The following is a 19,218-nucleotide window of genomic DNA, read 5'->3' as shown; positions in this document are numbered from 1 at the left end:
TGTAGGGGGATTTCAAGGAAAAACAAATGCATGGGTATTGTAAATGTGTCAATTTTTAAAATCACCAATATGAAAACAAATAAAGAACTCTCAAAACATGAAAATATTCTGAATGAATAATCAATAGTATGAAAAAAAAACTACTAAAAAGAAATTAAATAATTCAAAGAACATTAGGCGTTAGTGATATTAAACTGCCTTGAATAACGAGTTGGCAAATAAATGACATGTAAATATAGTATGTATGTATATATATATATATATATATATTAGAGATGAGCGGGCTCGGATATCTGAAATCCGAGCCCACCCGAACATTGCCGATCCGAGTCGGATCCGAGACAGATCCGGGTATTGGCGCCAAATTCAAATATGAAACTGAGGCTCTGACTCATAATCCCGTTGTCGGATCTCGCGATACTCGGATCCTATAAATTCCCCGCTAGTCGCCGCCATCTTCACTCGGGCATTGATCAGGGTAGAGGGAGGGTGTGTTAGGTGGTCCTCTGTCCTGGTAGATCTCGTGCTGTGCTGTTTAGTTCTGTGCTGTGCTGTTTAGTTCTGTGCTGTGCTGTGCTGTGCTGTGTTCTGCAGTATCAGTCCAGTGGTGCTGTGTGCTGTGCTCTGTCCTTCTGAGGTCAGTGGTGCTGCTGGGTCCAGTGCTGTGTCCTGTTCAGTCCAGTGGTGCTGTGTCCTGTGCTCTGTGCTTCTAAGGGCATAGTTATTTCCCCAATATTCCCCTGTGTTTAAAAAAATAAAAAAAAGTTATTTAAAAAAATACCAAAAACTAATTTAATTTTTTTTAATTACCACAAAATTTGCACAACCAATCCTGCAGTATAAGCCCATTGGTACTGCAATATTACCAAGTTCACACATTCAGCAGTAAAAGTCCAGTGGTACTGCAATATTACAAAGTTTACACATTCTGCAGTATCAGTCCAGTGGTGCTGTGTCCTGTGCTCTGTCCTGCTGAGTTCCGTAGTGCTGCTGGGTCCTGTGCCGTGTCCTGTTCAGTCCAGTGGTGCTGTGTCCTGTGCTCTGTGCTTCTAAGGGCATAGTTATTTCCCCATTATTCCCAAGTTTTTAAAAAATAAAAAAAAAGTAAAAAAAAATAAAAAATTTAAAAAAAAATAAATATATAATAATTATTATAACCAAATTTGCAAAACCAATACAGCAGTATAAGTCCATTGGTATTGCAATATTACCAAGTTCACACATTCTGCAGTATCTTGTGCTACATATAAATGGAGACCAAAAATTTGGAGGATAAAGTAGGGAAAGATCAAGACCCACTTCCTCCTAATGCTGAAGCTGCTGCCACTAGTCATGACATAGACGATGAAATGCCATCAACGTCGTCTTCCAAGCCCGATGCCCAATCTCGTAGTACCGGGCATGTAAAATCCAAAAAGCCCAAGTTAAGAAAAAGTAGCAAAAAGAGAAACTTAAAATCATCTGAGGAGAAACGTAAAGTTGCCAATATGCCATTTACGACACGGAGTGGCAAGGAACGGCTTAGGCCCTGGCCCGTGTTCATGACTAGTGGTTCAGCTTCACCCACGGATCTTAGCCCTCCTCCTCCTCCCCCCCCCTACAAAAAATTGAAGAGAGTTATGCTGTCAGCAACAAAACAGCAAACAACTCTGCCTTCTAAAGAGAAATTATCACAAATCCACAAGGCGAGTCCAAGGGTGTTGGTGGTTGTCAAGCCTGACCTTCCCATCACTGTACGGGAAGAGGTGGCTCGGGAGGAGGCTATTGATGATGTAGCTGGCGCTGTGGAGGAACTTGATGATGAGGATGGTGATGTGGTTATTGTAAATGAGGCACCAGGGGGGGAAACAGCTGATGTCCATGGGATGAAAAAGCCCATCGTCATGCCTGGTCAGAAGACCAAAAAATGCACCTCTTCGGTCTGGAGTTATTTTTATCCAAATCCAGACAACCAATGTATGGCCATATGTAGCTTATGTAAAGCTCAAATAAGCAGGGGTAAGGATCTTGCCCACCTAGGAACATCCTCCCTTATACGTCACCTGAATAACCTTCATAGTTCAGTGGTTAGTTCAGGAACTGGGGCTAGGACCCTCATCGGTACAGGGACACCTAAATCCCGTGGTCCAGTTGGATACACACCAGCAACACCCTCCTCGTCAACTTCCTCCACAATCTCCATCAGATTCAGTCCTGCAGCCCAAGTCAGCAGCCAGACTGAGTCCTCCTCAATACGGGATTCATCCGAGGAATCCTGCAGCGGTACGCCTACTACTGCCACTGCTGCTGTTGCTGCTGTTAGTCGGTCATCTTCCCAGAGGGGAAGTCATAAGACCGCTAAGTCTTTCACAAAACAATTGACCGTCCAACAGTCGTTTGCCATGACCACAAAATACGATAGTAGTCACCCTATTGCAAAGCGTATAACTGCGGCTGTAAATGCAATGTTGGTGTTAGACGTGCGCCCGGTGTCCGCCATCAGTGGAGTGGGATTTAGAGGGTTGATGGAGGTATTGTGTCCCCGGTACCAAATCCCGTCGAGATTCCACTTCACTAGGCAGGCGATACCAAAAATGTACAGAGAAGTACGATCAAGTGTCCTCAGTGCTCTAAAAAATGCGGTTGTACCCACTGTCCACTTAACCACGGACATGTGGACAAGTGGTTCTGGGCAAACGAAGGACTATATGACTGTGACAGCCCACTGGGTAGATGCATCCCCTTCCGCAGCAACAGCAACAGCTGCATCAGTAGCAGCAACTACAAAATGGCGGCTCGTGCAAAGGCAGGCAACATTGTGCATTACAGGCTTTAATAAGAGGCACAATGCTGACAACATATTAGAGAAAATGAGGGAAATTATCTCCCAGTGGCTTACCCCACTTAGACTCTCATGGGGATTTGTGGTGTCAGACAATGCCAGTAACATTGTGCGGGCATTAAATATGGGCAATTTCCAGCACGTCCCATGTTTTGCCCACACCATTAATTTGGTGGTGCAGCATTACCTGAAGAGTGACAGGGGTGTGCAGGAGATGCTTGCGGTGGCGCGCAAAATTGCTGGACACTTTCGGCATTCAGCCAGTGCCTACCGCAGACTAGAGGCACATCAAAAAAGCATGAACCTGCCCTGCCATCACCTCAAACAAGAGGTTGTGACGCGCTGGAACTCCACCCTCTATATGCTGCAGAGGATGGAGGAGCAGCAAAAGGCCATTCAGGCCTACACAGCCACCTACGACATAGGCAAAGGAGTGGGGATGCGCCTGAGTCAAGCGCAGTGGAGACTGATTTCCGTGTTGTGCAAGGTTCTGCAGCCATTTGAACTTGCCACACGAGAAGTCAGTTCCGACACTGCCAGCTTGAGTCAGGTCATTCCCCTGATCAGGCTGTTGCAGAAGCAGCTGGAGAAAGTGAGGGAGGAGCTGGTAAGCCATTGCGATTACACCAAGCATGTAGCTCTTGTGGATGTAGCCCTTCGTACGCTTTGCCAGGATCCGAGGGTGGTCACTCTTTTAAAGTCAGAGGAATACATTCTGGCCACCGTGCTCGATCCTCGGTTTAAAGCGTATGTTGTGTCTCTGTTTCCGGCGGACACAAGTCTACAGCGGTGCAAAGACCTGCTGGTCAGGAGATTGTCCTCTGAAGAGGACCGTGACATGCCAACAGCTCCACCCTCATTTTCTTCCACATCTATGGCTGCGAGGAAAAAGCTCAGTTTTCCCAAAAGAGGCGCTGGCGGGGATGCTGATAACATCTGGTCCGGACTGAAGGACCTGCCAACCATTGCAGACATGTCTACTGTCGCTGCATTGGATGCTGTCACAATAGAAAAAATTGTGGATGATTACTTTGCTGACACCATCCAAGTAGACATGTCAGACAGTCCATATTGTTACTGGCAGGAAAAAAAGGCAGTTTGGAAGCCCCTGTACAAACTGGCTCTATTTTACCTGAGTTGTCCCCCCTCCAGTGGGTACTCGGAAAGAGTTTTTAGTGCAGCGGGGAACCTGGTCAGTGAGCGGCGAAGGAGGTTGCTTCCTCAGAACGTTGAAAAAATGATGTTTATAAAAATGAATAATCAATTCCTCAATGAAGTACAGCACTGCCCTCCAGACAGTACAGAGGGACCTGTGGTTGTGGAGTCCAGCGGGGACGAATTGATAATGTGTGATGAGGAGGAAGTACACACTGTAGGGGGAGAGGAATCAGAGGTTGAGGATGAGGACGACATCTTGCCTCAGTAGAGCCTGTTTAGTCTGTACAGGGAGAGATGAATAGCTTTTTTTGGTCTGGGGGCCCAAACAAACCAATCATTTCAGCCAAAGTTGTTTGGTAGGCCCTGTCGCTGAAATGATTGGTTTGTTAAAGTGTGCATGTCCTATTTCAACAACATAAGGGTGGGTGTGAGGGCCCAAGGACAATTCCATCTTGGACCTTTTTTTTTTGCATTATATGACCAATCAACAGTCGTTTGCCATGTTCAAAAAGTAAAACCAAATTTAAAAAAATACAAGAAATTAAACCAAAAGTAAAATGCCGTGTCATAATTTAAAACAAGAGGTATTGACGTGCTCTAAAACTACTGTATTGTTGTTTATATTTTATAAACACTACACTTGAAAGCTTGAGTCTTTCAATAAAAAAGTAACTGTCCATTGCACGACTATGTGCAACAGGGACAGTTTTTTGGGTTTACAAAGTCAAACAATAACACTTCGACCCTGTCTGTCTGGGATCTCAATGACGAATTGTCTGTACCATGTTTGGAGGAGGTATTGTGGCCCCGGTATCAAATTGGGTACCGGGGCCACCCCACTATGCAGTCCAGATACTTGTTTGGTGGAATTCTGACACGTGGAGGGTTTTTTAATTATATTGTGGCCTCGGTACCAAATTGTGTACCGGGGCCACCACACTACGCAGTCTAGATAGATAGATGCGTATCATAGATAAAGTACATTCAGTGGTGTGGGGCAAATTGAAAAATATTCAAAATGCACTGACATTATCAAAAACAAGAGGTTGTCACACGCTAAAACTCCAACATGTATATGATGGAGAGGATGGAGGAGCAGCCGTATGTGTAGTGTAATGCAGACCTGTTGAAGGTTTTTTATATATTTTATTGTGGTGCCCAGTGCCCACTCCTCTACGCAGTCCAGGTACATTTATTGGTGCGATTCATAAAAGTTCAGGGTTTTTAAGATATTGTGGTGACCCACTCCTCTACGCAGTCCAGGTACATTTATTGGTGCGATTCATAAAAGTTCAGGGTTTTTAATATATATTGTGGTGACCCACTCCTCTACGCAGTCCAGGTACATTTATTGGTGCGAATCATAAAAGTTCAGGGTTTTTAATATATATTGTGGTGACCCACTCCTCTAGGCAGTCCAGGTACATTTATTGGTGCGATTCATAAAAGTTCTGGGTTTTTAAGATATTGTGGTGACCCACTCCTCTACGCAGTCCAGGTACATTTATTGGTGCGATTCATAAAAGTTCAGGGTTTTTAATATATATTGTGGTGACCCACTCCTCTACGCAGTCCAGGTACATTTATTGGTGCGATTCATAAAAGTTCAGCATTTTTAATATATATTGTGGTGACCCACTCCTCTACGCAGTCCAGAAAGATACCTTGTTGCAACGTTTTGGACTAATAACTATATTGTGAGGTGTTCAGAATACACTGTAAATTAGTGGAAATGCTTGTTATTGAATGTTATTGAGGTTAATAATAGCCTAGGAGTGAAAATAAGCCCAAAAACTTGATTTTTAAACTTTTTATGTTTTTTTGCAAAAAAATCTGAATCCAAAACCTTAAATCCGAACCGAGACCTTTCGTCAAGTGTTTTGCGAGACAAATCCGAACCTCAAAAATAACGAAAATCCGGATCCAAAACACAAAATACGAGACCTCAAAAGTCGCCGGTGCACATCCCTAATATATATATATATATGTATGAATTTAATACTTAAAAAACTGTAAAATAACATTATCTAAGCTGCTTATTACAAGATCATGAAAATGAGCTGTTTTAAAACTGCAAATTTATATGTTTCTCTTAACTTCATCAACTGGTTCTCAGCTGTATTTTGGACAATTATAAAGTGTATATTAGCTGTTTGGACATACAGTAATCATGGTGTGATAATAGGTTATGATGTACTGGTTACATATGCATGTTATCACCTCAGTAAAGAAAGATTACACAAATAACAAAATAGTAAGTTACAGATACTGATTAAGAGAAACCTTAATCTTGTATTGAGAAAATTACACACACTCCTCTCCCACCACCCCAGAGATAATTGAGACAAATTAATATAAGGGTCCATATTAAGCCAGTGTAAACATTTCCTTCTGCAAAGGATTCCATCCAGATATAATGCTATAGAAACAAAATATTAAAACGGAAGACTGCTATCCCTGGAATATACATATTTTAATTATAATATACTGAGATGTGCAACCATAGGGTGTTATTTACATTTCTAATTTCTTCAATAATTCTATTTAATTTTAACAAAATATGTTGCTGAACATATAAAGGACCTTGAGTTGGTGAATCTATGTTGGGTTTAGGAAAACATAATTCATTTTAATATTTAACATTTTTAGAAGTGAAGTAATTTAGTGCACCACACGAACATTCCGTTTTCTTCTTTGTTTCATTAGCAGGTATCTTCAGTAGGCTTACAAATTTCAATCACTGTTTGCTATACAATTAGTATTTCATTGCTATTCAAACTATTTTTCTATCACTAGGGGTGGAATTGTCAGTAGATAATTCTCATCAGCTACCAGTCATTTGCACACGAACAACAAATGCATCTGTTTTAGAGAACGAAGAAGAATTGGTTGATTCACCTACCTTGGATAATCACTGCTGGCAGGGTGGGTAGCTACAAACTAAAAATGTCACATCCTGTATAACAATGGACCTGAACCTGCCTTAAGAAAGATCAAAATAACAATACAGTTGTGCCTATGTTACAACCAGTGCAAATTAACCCTTGTATGCAGACCCTTATTTTCCAAATGCAATAACCTATTTTGAGTTAAATAACTGTTGTGAAAACAAAGTTCTGCTCCGACAGTACCTCCCATGTAAATAACAGACATCAATTGACCTGGGGGAATATTCATTTTCTTGTGTTGCATTACATCCAAATGATGTGAGGAAATTCACTGAACACCACCTAACTTTAATTTTAATCTTTCTAAATATTTTCTGTCAAAATAGGTGTTAACTATTAGCTAAAACTTGCTAGCCACACTAACAGATGGGTTAAGGATTATGGATATTTCAGTGGTGGACCAAGAAACTAAACTATAAATTAACTAAATTATAAATGACCTCAGTTAGCATGTCACACAGTATACATATGCTACATAATACACTTAAAATGAAAATAAAAAGTTGTAATGTGTAATTTCATTTGTCATACATCTCAAAAAAATGTTTGATACCTTTACTTTTATGATGGAGACATGTCAGGGTGACAGGCCAAATTGTTTTGAGCTTTTTCCTTTATCTTCTGTTGATTGATTTTCTTTATTTTATCTACAGTGGTGATGCTGAGAGGGCTAAGTGTGGACTCTCTTATACAGGTAATATATCATACATACACATTTGGTAGCTAAATACTACCATTTCATCAGAAGCTTAAAGTTTTTCCGGCTAGCAGCTATTGTCATAAGCTTTCAGAACTAGGAGTAGAGGTCTTTGCCTAGAGCAGACGACTTTCCCGTAGAGTTTTTCGTGCTTAATCTGGATTTTCAGTATGAATACAGAGACCGTGAAACCGGGGCCTCACGATCCTTCTGACTTTTTGGGTTTTAAGTAAGTGGGGTCAGAAAATCAGATGCCCCCAGATCTTAAACTCTAGCGTAGTGTAAGCTTATGAGTTCTACCACAGCGTGGATTAGGAGGCGATGACAGATGTTAGCGGTAGTCAGGAGCAAGCGGAGGTCAAGGGTCCATAGCGGATAGCGTGGTCAGGAACAAGCAAACAGGGAAGTTCAAAAAACAAGCCAGAGGTCAGCAACGGTTAATGAATCCAAATTTCAGCAGAACAGACAGGAACAGGTCAGCTATCTGGAAATGAACGCTATAACCGGCAGGGAGGCAAAGTCCTCCCTACCTTAAATACGAATAGTGGCCAATCAGGAGTCAGGCTCCAACAAACAACATAATGAGCCCCAGCTGATACAAGTGAGCTTATGTGCACATGCCCGGCTGCGACACTTGCCGGGTCGCAGCGTTAATTCAGAATAGTTGCACACGTGACCGACTGAATATCTATCCCGGGATGCAGTGTTGCCCTGGTAACGGCCGGGACGGAGAGGAAGTGATGTCCTGGTCGTCATGACGATGACTGGGATGCATTGGACAAGTAACAAGCGAGCCGTGGCAGCTGATGACAAAGTTCTTCTTAAAGAACCACAAAATCTGGTGCTGTTGATATTTTTCCTTTCAAAGTAGCTACTAAAATTATAATGAAATAAAAACATATCTGTGCTGAAGCCATAGTACTGCTTGAAAATCATTTATTGTTTTCCTCCTATGGACTCCCTGGCAGCTCTCTCAAACGGGTTAACTCCTTTCTCAGGTGAACAGAGACAGAAAAAGGAACCTGGTCTGTAACAAGACTCCTCCAAAACCTCAATCCCTCCTGAATCTTTTTCCTGTCTCTCCAGCAGAGCAAGATAGATGTTGGTGTAGAGAGGCTTTTCTTTTTTTTTCTTTGGGAATACCATGTTCTTCCTGGGATGGATTCCAGACTCACTCAGTGTTGCACAGATGTGAGAATACTAGCCGAGATGGGGGTTGCTACCTGGGCTGCTATATGCTTGCTCAGATGCAGTAAATGCAGAGACATGCTCTCAGGAGAGAGCAGGCGAGTGTGTTATCAGAAGGAGCCAATCAGCTTTGCATTTCTGCGTTATTCTACATACAATCAGCACTGTGCAACTCCACGCTGGTTATTTCATTTAGTATTGCAAACCACTTCTGCAATAAGTGCTTATACATAATGGACCTGGAGCACACTCACAAGAAACTGAAAAGCACCAGCTCAAGGTAAGGCCCTGGAAGGGTTCTATCTAGAGCAGATAGTAGTAGGATTAAAAAAAAACTAGGAAAACCCACAATAGAGTATGCAGTGTATGTGATAAGGAGCTACAATTATGAGGTCAGTTCGTGCAGGGATTGTATACCACAGGTCAATGGAGATATAGATCAGCCTCCTGAACTTTTTAAAGATCTTATAAATTGGATGAAGAAGGTCTTTGTAATTAAGGAGGATCACTATGCTTGCCAAGAAATAAAAATCAGCAGGTCACAACTCTATATAGAATCTCATGATTTCATTATTAACCAGGATACTCTAATTAGGAAAGAGAGGAGTTCTTACGTAATTATAATAGTGTCTTGAATTCTTCACTTTCACATGATCCAAGTGGGATAACCTTCCCAAGTAGATGCTTCTGTGGCCAGTCTTTCAGCAAAGACTACCATACCATTAGAGGATGGAGGACCTTTAACGGATGGATAGGAAGATTGAGAGATGTTTCAAGAAATTACATATTTCTACAGAAACAACTATTAAAGCATGAGTAATGACCTCAGTTTCCAGAGCACTGAGAAAGAAGCTGTCTTATGCAAAGATACCCAAGACAAAAATAGTAGAGAATCTACTTAAGAATATGGATATCATGAGAAGAGAGATTCAACTTTTATAAAGTTGCACTTTGGCCATACCAAGACAACATCTTGATGGTAGAGAAATTATTTTCTGCAGGATCATGGTTGAGTGATAAATACGTCCCAAGAGCCAGCTAGTGCCCACATAACCGCTTCAATTTCTGGGAGTGTATACAGATTCATCAAAGGACAAGGTAAACGTATACAGAGAAGAGTTACTCAAGACACATCATCTGCCATACAGAATACAGGTCAGTAGGTCAATCATCTACAAGTCATTGTCTCATGCTTCTAGAAATGTATTTGTCACACACCAGGCTCTCAGGTTCTGTCACTTACCTCTTAGCTGCCTTTCCAAGTTGTCCGTGCGGTCTTCAGGCTCTGCTGTTTTCAGACCTCTCTGTAAGATGCTGTCCAGTCTGTCTCCACTCCAGAGAACCCTCCAGAATTAGAGTATGGGCATGGCCATCTTGGATTCGGTCACATGATTCCTCTCAGTCAATCAGGTGATAACAGCCTCCATTTCAGATTCCCTCCAAAATCTGTCAATGGGAGCTGCTTGGATATTAGTCACCTGATCCATCTCAGCAACTCAGAGTGCTGCTTCTGCCCAGGTGATTGCAGTCTCCAATCAGGAATCAACAACAACTATAAAAGGACTTTCTGGAGCCCTTACCTGTTTCCAGTGAAACGTTTTTCAGACGCCAACCTGGTTCCCAGCAGTTTGCAGTCTTGCTATCTATCTCGCTACAGTCTAGCTATTTATCCAGCTCTGACAGTGCAGTCTGCATTCTGGCTCCAGTCCGATTCCAGCAATCTAGCTCCATCCACTCTGGTTCCATTCCGGTTACAGCAATCCTCTTACAGCATTCCGGTTCCAGTCCGGTTACAGCAATCCTCTTTCAGGATGCCGATTACAGCATTCCGGTTCCAGTCCGGTCCAGCAATCCAGTTCCTGTTTGGTCTCCCCTGCTAGTGTAATCACCATCTGCACCAGTCCATTCACTACATGCAGAGGAACATTATCAGGCCACCCAGCTTTGTCCACGTAGTCACCAGTCCAGCTCCAGAGACACAACCCAGTCTGGGTACAGACAGATCCTCAGGCATTGCAATATCCTAGTCAGAAGACATGTGGTTATTGTTTAGCGACGTCACATCCTTATATACGATCATCGACCGCAACATTGGGATAAGCCGTGTCCAACATTTTTTTAGAGAACGAAAGGACCCTGGGGCAAAAACAAGTGACAATTGTACTCCAAGGGATTTAATTTATCAACATAATAACACTTGGTCAGGGCCACCTTTAGAACATTATGGGCCCTTGGGCAAAGCAGTGCAGCGGGGCCCCTACCTCTATATAGGTGTATCATATTATATATATATATATATATATATACACAAAAACAATAGATAATGCAGCGCGTAACTCTGAGGAGACGAACAAGCTCAAATAATGTCCGTTTGGGCAATTGGTAATCCTATGTCCAGGCGGCTGCCAAATCCCCACATAGCCAAATGGTGGACTGGAATAAATCTAAAACAAAATAAGCGGGAGGGGGCGCCACATAGTATAATACTGCATATAAAAATACAGGAGAATGTGCCAAAGAGCGAAATATAGGTCAATATTTATTTGATCAAAAGTGTCTCTCATTGTGATATGAATATGTTTGGACCATCCTCATATTCATATCACAATGAGAGACATTTTTGATCAAATAAATACACAGGAGAACAAGGGAGAAGAAATGGCTGTAGTAGTCACTGGAAAAGGTATATGAAGTGTCAGCTTTGAACCTTATTTGCTGAGTGAAGCATCCCATTGTTCTGAAGGGGAACCTGAACTCATGCCGACATATGAAGATACCAGTTACCTTTACAGATAAGCGTCAAAGTTTTTATATCTGGTACGCATAATTTATTGGCTTGGTGTCGGTGTTCCAGAGTGCACTTTCTTCATTGATTGACCCATAATACCTGTGTGTTTATGCCCACTTGGTGACCTATATTTCGCTCTTTGGCAAATTATCCTGTATTTTTATATGCAGTATTATACTATGTGGCGCCCCCTCCCGCTTATTTTGTTATATATATATATATATATCTACTATATAAATGCCTAGTGGCGTGTGTAGGAAAAAAAAAAACAAGCTGCAACGCCACCTGCTGGTCAGAGTTATACACTGACCTATATATTTCTTGAAGGAGAAGTGACAGTTTAGAGTGGTTGGTGGTTGCCGGGGGTGACAGTGGGGAGTTTTTAACACCTTTAAGTAGCTTGATGAAGATGAAGGATGAGGTGATGGAGAAAAATGATGAAGTGGTGACATGTGGACAAAACCACGTTAAAAAAGGGTGCTTGCGTCGGGAAGTAACGCTCTTCCCCTGAGGAGGCCTGGGCTAGGCCCAAATGCATGACAAGAACCTTTTTAACACCTTAAGTAGCTTGATTTGACTAGAATGCATGAGTATCATGCACAGGTTAACTTGTATGTATGTATGTATATATGTGTGTATATATGTGTATATATATATATATATATATATATATATATATATATATATATATATATATATATATATATATATGATTTATTTTTTTTGCAGGATTATTTATTTTAATTAAGAGCCCTGTCTATGGGGCCCCCTTGTCTGTGGGGCCCCCGGGCACCTGCCCATCATGCCCAATGGAAAAGATGGCCATGCACTTGGTTCCACCACACCTACCTACAGACACAAGGGACAGCTATGGGCACCAGATTCGCACTGAGTTACGCGAATCTCTTAATGGCGAAGTGGGAGGAGGATTACATCTGGAGTAGGGATGACCTCTGTGAAAATCTGGTGCTCTGGAAGAGATACATGGATGAGGTCATCTTCATATGGAAAGGGGATGCAGAATCCCTCAATATATTCCTCCACTACATCAGCCAGAACAATAGGAACATTAAATTTAGCCAACAACGCATTGAATTCCTGGATTTAGATACCTCTATAAGCAACAATACCATAATCACCAAGACCATCCAAAAATCCGTTGATGTTAATAGCTACACCCTGGCCACAAATCGCCAACATTCAAGCTGGCCCTCTTAAATTTAACTGGGCCAATTCACCAGAATTTACAGAAATTGCACCAATATCTCTGATTATGACACACAGGGCAGGGATCTACAGTCCAAATTCCTAGAGAAAGCATATAAAGAGGACACAGTATAAGAGGCTTTCCACTTGGCAAGAAACATGGAGAGGGACCTACTACTCACATATATCATTAGAACAGCAAACCAATAATGATGTCTACTTCATTACACAATACTCCTCTGCTACTAACATCATCACCAAAATGTTGAAGAGAAATTGGCACTTACCCCACTCTCCACACTATTCTTCCCTCAAAACCTAAGGTGGTGTTCAAGAAAGCACCCAGCCTTAACACGACGTTAGTAAGTAACCACATCCCACCCACTACATTGAAACAAACACACATTGACAACAAGAGAGAAATGCTACGATTCTTTCATTGTGGCAAGTATATGGGCAACTTTGTCCATGTAGTCACCAGTCCAGCTCCAGAGACACAACCCAGTCTGGGTACAGACAGATACTCAGGTGTGACCGTTTTTATTACTCAATAGGCATTATACTAAGGGCAAGACTACACATGCAGGATCTTCAATTCGAATTATTGAAAAATTGGAATACAGTAGAGAGGATTTATATCATAATCACCACGAAAATAATTCAAATGGTGGCAGAATCCAATATTGAGAGATCAGCGAATGACTTTAAGGTGACCTGAGCTGCTGTCAGATACAGCCTGGAGAAAGGAATTGCACAAGGATGTGTTCCACATGCTCACAGAGAAATTTGGTTATCCACAGATTGATCTGATGGTAACCTTTTAAAATACCAAGCTAAAGCTATTTTTTTTCCTTTACAAGCCTTCCAAAGCAGAAGGTATGGATGCCCTAGTGAGACCTTGGGTGTTCAATCTGGGATATGTTCCCTCCTTTTCCCCTCATCCACCAATTACTATGGAAAATCAAAAAGGAGGAAGTGGAAGTAATGGCAGTTCTCCCTTTTTGATCTTGCAGGCCATTGTTTTCGATAGCATGGGAGCCCTTTTCCACCAGACCTTTTATGTTAAGGCTTAATTTATCTTCCAAATCCTGGCACACTTGGTTTAAATGGGATGGAGATTGAGTGTGCAGTGCTCAACTAAAAATGAATTTCCAATAAGGTAATTGAACTGTGTTTAAAAGCTAGGAGGAAGAATCCATCCATGATTTATGACAGAATCTGGAAAAAGTTTTTCTTTTGGACTCCATAACAGCCCTAATACATTCCTGCCTATGTTGTTAGTTATATTTATCAGGAACAGCATGGGAAGACACATAGGGAAGGAGGAGCCATGTTATATACATGGTGAGGCGTTTCACTTTCTTGTCTCTGTTCAGCTGAGCAAGAGATTAACCAATTCCTGAGGGCTGCTATGAAATCCTTTGAGAAAAGGGAATTAACGATATCTAATTTGCATATTTTTGCAACATATGAAGTGTCTCATTACTTCCACTGCACTGAAAATCTTAACATGTTCTTTGATTGGAATATGAATCTAAAGGGAAAACATTCATTATCACAAGGAGCATTTTTCTTTATGCCAAGGCCTGGTGGAATGGAAAATAAAGTATATTAATAGTTGGTCACAATCCTGGCTATTTAAACATGCATTTATTGTTTAGTTTCAAGTATCTTAGCTCTTGTAATATTATGAGATCTTTTACGTATATATGTGTCATAAGATGCTTTTTTTCATATTTGATTAAATATTTTTTTAAGATTTAGTGATCCTCTTAAAGTTCTACAGTAACAAGCTTACATTAATACACAAATGGGAATTTTTACTACGACAAAAAAACGGTGTCCCAAAGGAGTGGCACAGATAATAGAACTGTTTACAGTGAGTTTATTAACAATGTGTAATGTATTTAAAGTCGAATTAGTCTGCTATAATCCTCCCCTGCATCAGTTATCTCTCTACACAACAATAAGCATATAAATAAAGTACAGAATTTACTAGTAACAGGTTCAGTACATGAACAGCTAAGACAGGGAATGGAGGATTGGGGTAGCACAGCAGAAGTCTTGAGGGTCAAAACTGTAAATCTGAGTCTGTTACCAGCACCTTACAAATCCAACGTTCCAATAAGGAGTACTGGTATATTTTTTTTAGTTGATTTTATTAGCAGAATTGTTTAATCACTCAAGTACAGTAAACATTTTTGTGGAATACACATTGGGCATAATTTAAAAAGCAGAAAATTGCCAAGGCACAGCACATCATCTTTGGTGATGCTGTGCACCTCAATTTCAGTAGGTGCCCTTAGATTTCCAACAAATGGGTCTGTGGAGCAAGATGGCAGAAGTCTGTATCCACCAATGGAAGGAATTAAGTGGGAGAGAGGTTTTTTTATACTAAATAAGGAGGTGGTACACCAGTGTGCCTAGTTTTGTGCAGTGAAAAATCAAAATTTAATTTTGCAGAGCAAGATTATTGCAATTATATAGAGGACACTTATTTTAGAGGCTTTCCTTGCGGTGCAGAAGGGTGTAAGGCCATGTCCTCTCTGCAAAAGGGCTTGATTATTGCACCAGCTCTGAGCTAGCAATTGGACATGTCCAATGAGTTAAACCCCCCATAAACTTAAAAACGAGCCTCATAATAATAACAATTTGATTAATTTAAGTCTTAAATGAGGATAAACTGAACAATGACAATACTTTAGTCGAAAAGTAGAAGTGTTTAATTAAAGGGGTTGGACTTCATTACACTACAACTACAAGACTTTTGCACTGTGCACCTCTCCACATACCGAGGTGCATTTATCATTTGCAGAGCCATCATAAGAGAGCAGTATGAGCGCACTTTCATATGTGTTGGGTGGACCATCTAGGTCAGCGGTACGCACTTAGAGGCTCACTGGCCATATGTCGGTGGTAGTCATCATTCCGATGACTATCAATCTGACAACAGTTATACAGACTCTAAAATGGCGATAGCTACAAGAGCGACATGTAGGAAAGACAGACTTCAATAGTGACAGCCAACATTTCAGATATCCCTATCAACTGCGACAGTAGAAAATCCCGGCAGTGTGAATATTGTCACTTAAAATGGTGCCAGTGACATTGCTGTAATTAAGGGGGCAATGCCAGGACCCAGCGCCTGTATGATGTCCAACACTTACATAGAAACATACAGAAAAAAACAAAACTGTGAGGGTGCTTTTTATAAACACTAACTATGGCGTTGGCAAGGTAAGTAAGTCTTTCCTACTTGTGGCTGTTGTAGCTGTTGCCATTTTAGTGTCCGTATAAGTTTTCAAATTGGAAGTTATCGCACTGACGTACCCCCACCCCCATATGCGACCCTTCTCGGTGGTTATTGTGACCTTATTTTTAAAGGCATGAGGTTAATGTGACTGCAGCGTTCTGAGAAGACATCTGGCAGATTGGCATGCTCAAAGAGGATGTTCATATTTCCTGTCTGAGCAGCATAGGGGCAGAGTGCGCAGCGTAGCAAAATTGGAGATGGGTGGTTGAGCAGCGTAGATAACTATGAAAGATATGAGAGTGGTAACATAGTAATAATATATACTTATTTTTATAAGCCTTGGTTTTAAGTTAATTCACGCACTCATGTAATTCAATTGGGCTCACTTATACTTGTTAATACCAATGTGTGGCTTAGTGTGCAAAACAAAAAACAAAAAAAAGAATTGTATAAAAAAATGTTAAAAACTGTAAGGAATTGTTTACCAAAAAAAATAAAATAATTTAAGCTTTATTGTCATAGGCAAAGCTCTCAGAACCACGAAACTCAACAGACCGTTACAGTCGAAGCTTGGATGATGTACACATTTACCAACAAACTCATTCTCTTCTTGCCACCTCTGTTCTTACACCTGACAACTCACAAAGCTACACATTTGGTTGTGCAATTGAAGATAAGACAATAGACTATGGTTGTACATATACAACAGCAGACTGCAAGGTTAAATCTACCTTACACGGGAATCGACCCATGAATTGCTCATCATTAGATCTTCTAGGAGATGGTCAACTTCTGGAGTATATTTTATAGTATAGTTAATGACAAGAGAACAATGTATTTTTTTCCTTAAGAAATGTTTATCTGCTTGCATAATGTAACACATTAAACATGTCAACACCTGGAAGAAAATGTGCAAATTGTCAAATGCTGAATACAGAACACCTTTAAATCTGTGCCACATTTCAGTTGATGGAAGTGGAGCAATCTTTAAATAGCATATTGCAAAAAGGAAAAAAAACTTTGAAATCCACAGGTTCCAGAGAAACATACTCCCACTGCAAGTGACACAGTATACAGAGACAAATCCTGATTGAAACCCACATATTGCAGAGAGGCCCCCCCCCCATCTCTGTGTGCAAGAGTGCTGGAGCCTCTTCCTCCAATATGTGACGAGAGAGAATAGTGGGAAAACGTATGTGAGTGACAAGGCAAGAGTGGGGTGGGTATATTTGTCAAAGGTCCTCTCCACTCTCCCATTGTTGCATGTTTCCCCATTCCTTGTCATGTGTGCCACAAGCCTCTCCCTAACTTCTGCTGTATCCAATGGAAAAGGGTTTTAGTCTTCATAGCAGCTCCCACTTCTACTTGCTCCATGTGCAGAGCATCATCAACCCCACCACAGAGCAACACTCTAACCCATCCTTCACTGAACACTGCAGCAGAGTAAGATCTGCTGGAATTGGAAACCAGCGTAAAACGAGCCATACTTTCTGACAAAATCCTCATTGTGCTGGACAGTTCTCCAGAATCAGGGCTGTCCTGCCAGAATCGGGACTGTTTTCAAACTCATCTGCTCTTACACCCACTTACGCTCACCTGCGATTGGAGTGGTAGGGTAGGGAAGTGGCGTGCAAACACATGTCGGGTATCCTGAAGGTGACCTCTGCAGAAGCATGCATATAGGCGTATGTTTTGCATGTGCTAAAGGGCAGGTGCAAGTACTGCTAATGCAGAGATGGATTTTCGAGTTGCATACAGCTCTTCAAATAGGTGGAAATGCACTCATTTTCTGTGTTCCTTTTTTTTTCCCTATAAAAGAGCAGGTTACTCTCGGTTCATGTCAAACTTTGAATCAGACCCTAAATGCAATTTTTCTGCATGCAGGGAAAAACGGCCTGCTTTGCGTGCAGGACAAAAATCCTGGGTAATATCTACTTTTTGGACCTCTTCTCCAAGAAATCTTTGAGGGCAGGTCCAAGACGCAAGTGTCTGGCGTGATGACACATATTGTGTCCTTGCGCATTAGAGGTGGGTCCTGATGATGGAATCGCATCAAAGTCCTGCCCACTTTACAAGAAAGAAATGTGGGATCCAGAAGGGTGGTCTACTCTCCTGAGAGTTCAGGTGAACTCCCTAAAATTCATGAGTATCCTGGACATTCCAGGAGAATAGGCAAGTATGACCTTAGGTGCAATACACAGTGGCAAAATACATTTTATTTTCCTTTCACTACAGTACATTTGTAAAAATCCACCAATATCCATGATATTTTCCTATGGGAATTTTATAATGTAAACAATATAATTTTTTTTGCAACAAGTACATTTGAATTATGTGTTCTGTTCTACAAAACTAAATATAAGTATGTATTTATATGCAATTCCTGAACCCTTTCTGCCATGCCGGCTATCTTCAACTAATAATTTATGAAGTGCAGCATATAAAAGACAACAAATGTGTTTAATAAAAAAAAAATGGATGAAATGAAAAAGTTCGTTATCCATATGACTTTCTTTCAGGTGATCTCATGTACATTCACAAGCGGAGACTAGGTACCGACTGGTGTACACCACTTGTCAAATGAGATTGTGTATAACCAGCACTTACACTTGTGGTCTGCTCTATTCAACAAATGCAAGTGGGTATGTGGTGATTAGAACCTATAGGATAAGAAAAAAAAAAAATAGTATTAAAAATGCTAGTAAAACATGGTTTTTGATGCCAGTGTGTTAGAGGTCTAATGGCCACTTTAAGGGTCTCACTAAACCAAATATAAATGAAATATATTGTAAGGTATTTAAACAATATATATTAATGTATAGTTGAAATATTAACAGAACATATTTCCAAGGCACTTGCTAGGTGTGTTCAATAACAGTGCTTCAATTTTTTTTGCTAAATATTAATAAAGAAAAGAATGTACAGTAGAACACATGAATAATAATAATATGCCACATTTACTAGCGTAAAATGTCCAAATATAGATTAAAATTACTACATGATATGCAAATAGATATCTAATTTGGCAAATAAAAGTTTAGCAGCAACTAATTCCTTATACAGTTTAATGAACAATACCATTTCGGCAGGTCACACTTTATGCTCATATGGAGCGGTAACACAAGGCCTCGTAGGAGTAAGGTACGAGGTAGAAAGTGC

General features: G+C 40.8%; 1 protein-coding gene across 3 annotated transcripts in view; it reads left to right on the top strand.

The window, feature by feature from the left end:
- FRMD1 (FERM domain containing 1) overlaps positions 1-18,580 on the top strand; it is a 139,798-nt gene extending 121,218 nt beyond the window's left edge. For 2 of the 3 annotated variants that reach the window (XM_075203446.1, XM_075203447.1), the window contains exons 11-13: positions 6,776-6,904; positions 7,581-7,621; positions 16,582-18,580. In XM_075203446.1, the coding sequence (XP_075059547.1) occupies positions 6,776-6,904; positions 7,581-7,621; positions 16,582-16,869 (458 nt within the window). In that variant the 3' untranslated portion in view covers positions 16,870-18,580. The remainder of the gene's footprint in view (positions 1-6,775; positions 6,905-7,580; positions 7,622-16,581) is intronic. The other variant, XM_075203448.1, reaches the window with a different exon arrangement.
- Positions 18,581-19,218: the final 638 nt, after the last annotated feature.

The sequence above is a fragment of the Mixophyes fleayi genome, chromosome 3 (assembly GCF_038048845.1).
Source record: "Mixophyes fleayi isolate aMixFle1 chromosome 3, aMixFle1.hap1, whole genome shotgun sequence".
NCBI classification, from domain to species: domain Eukaryota; kingdom Metazoa; phylum Chordata; class Amphibia; order Anura; family Limnodynastidae; genus Mixophyes; species Mixophyes fleayi.
Note: the sequence above shows the minus strand (reverse complement) of the source record. Positions and strands in the feature narration are given on the sequence as shown.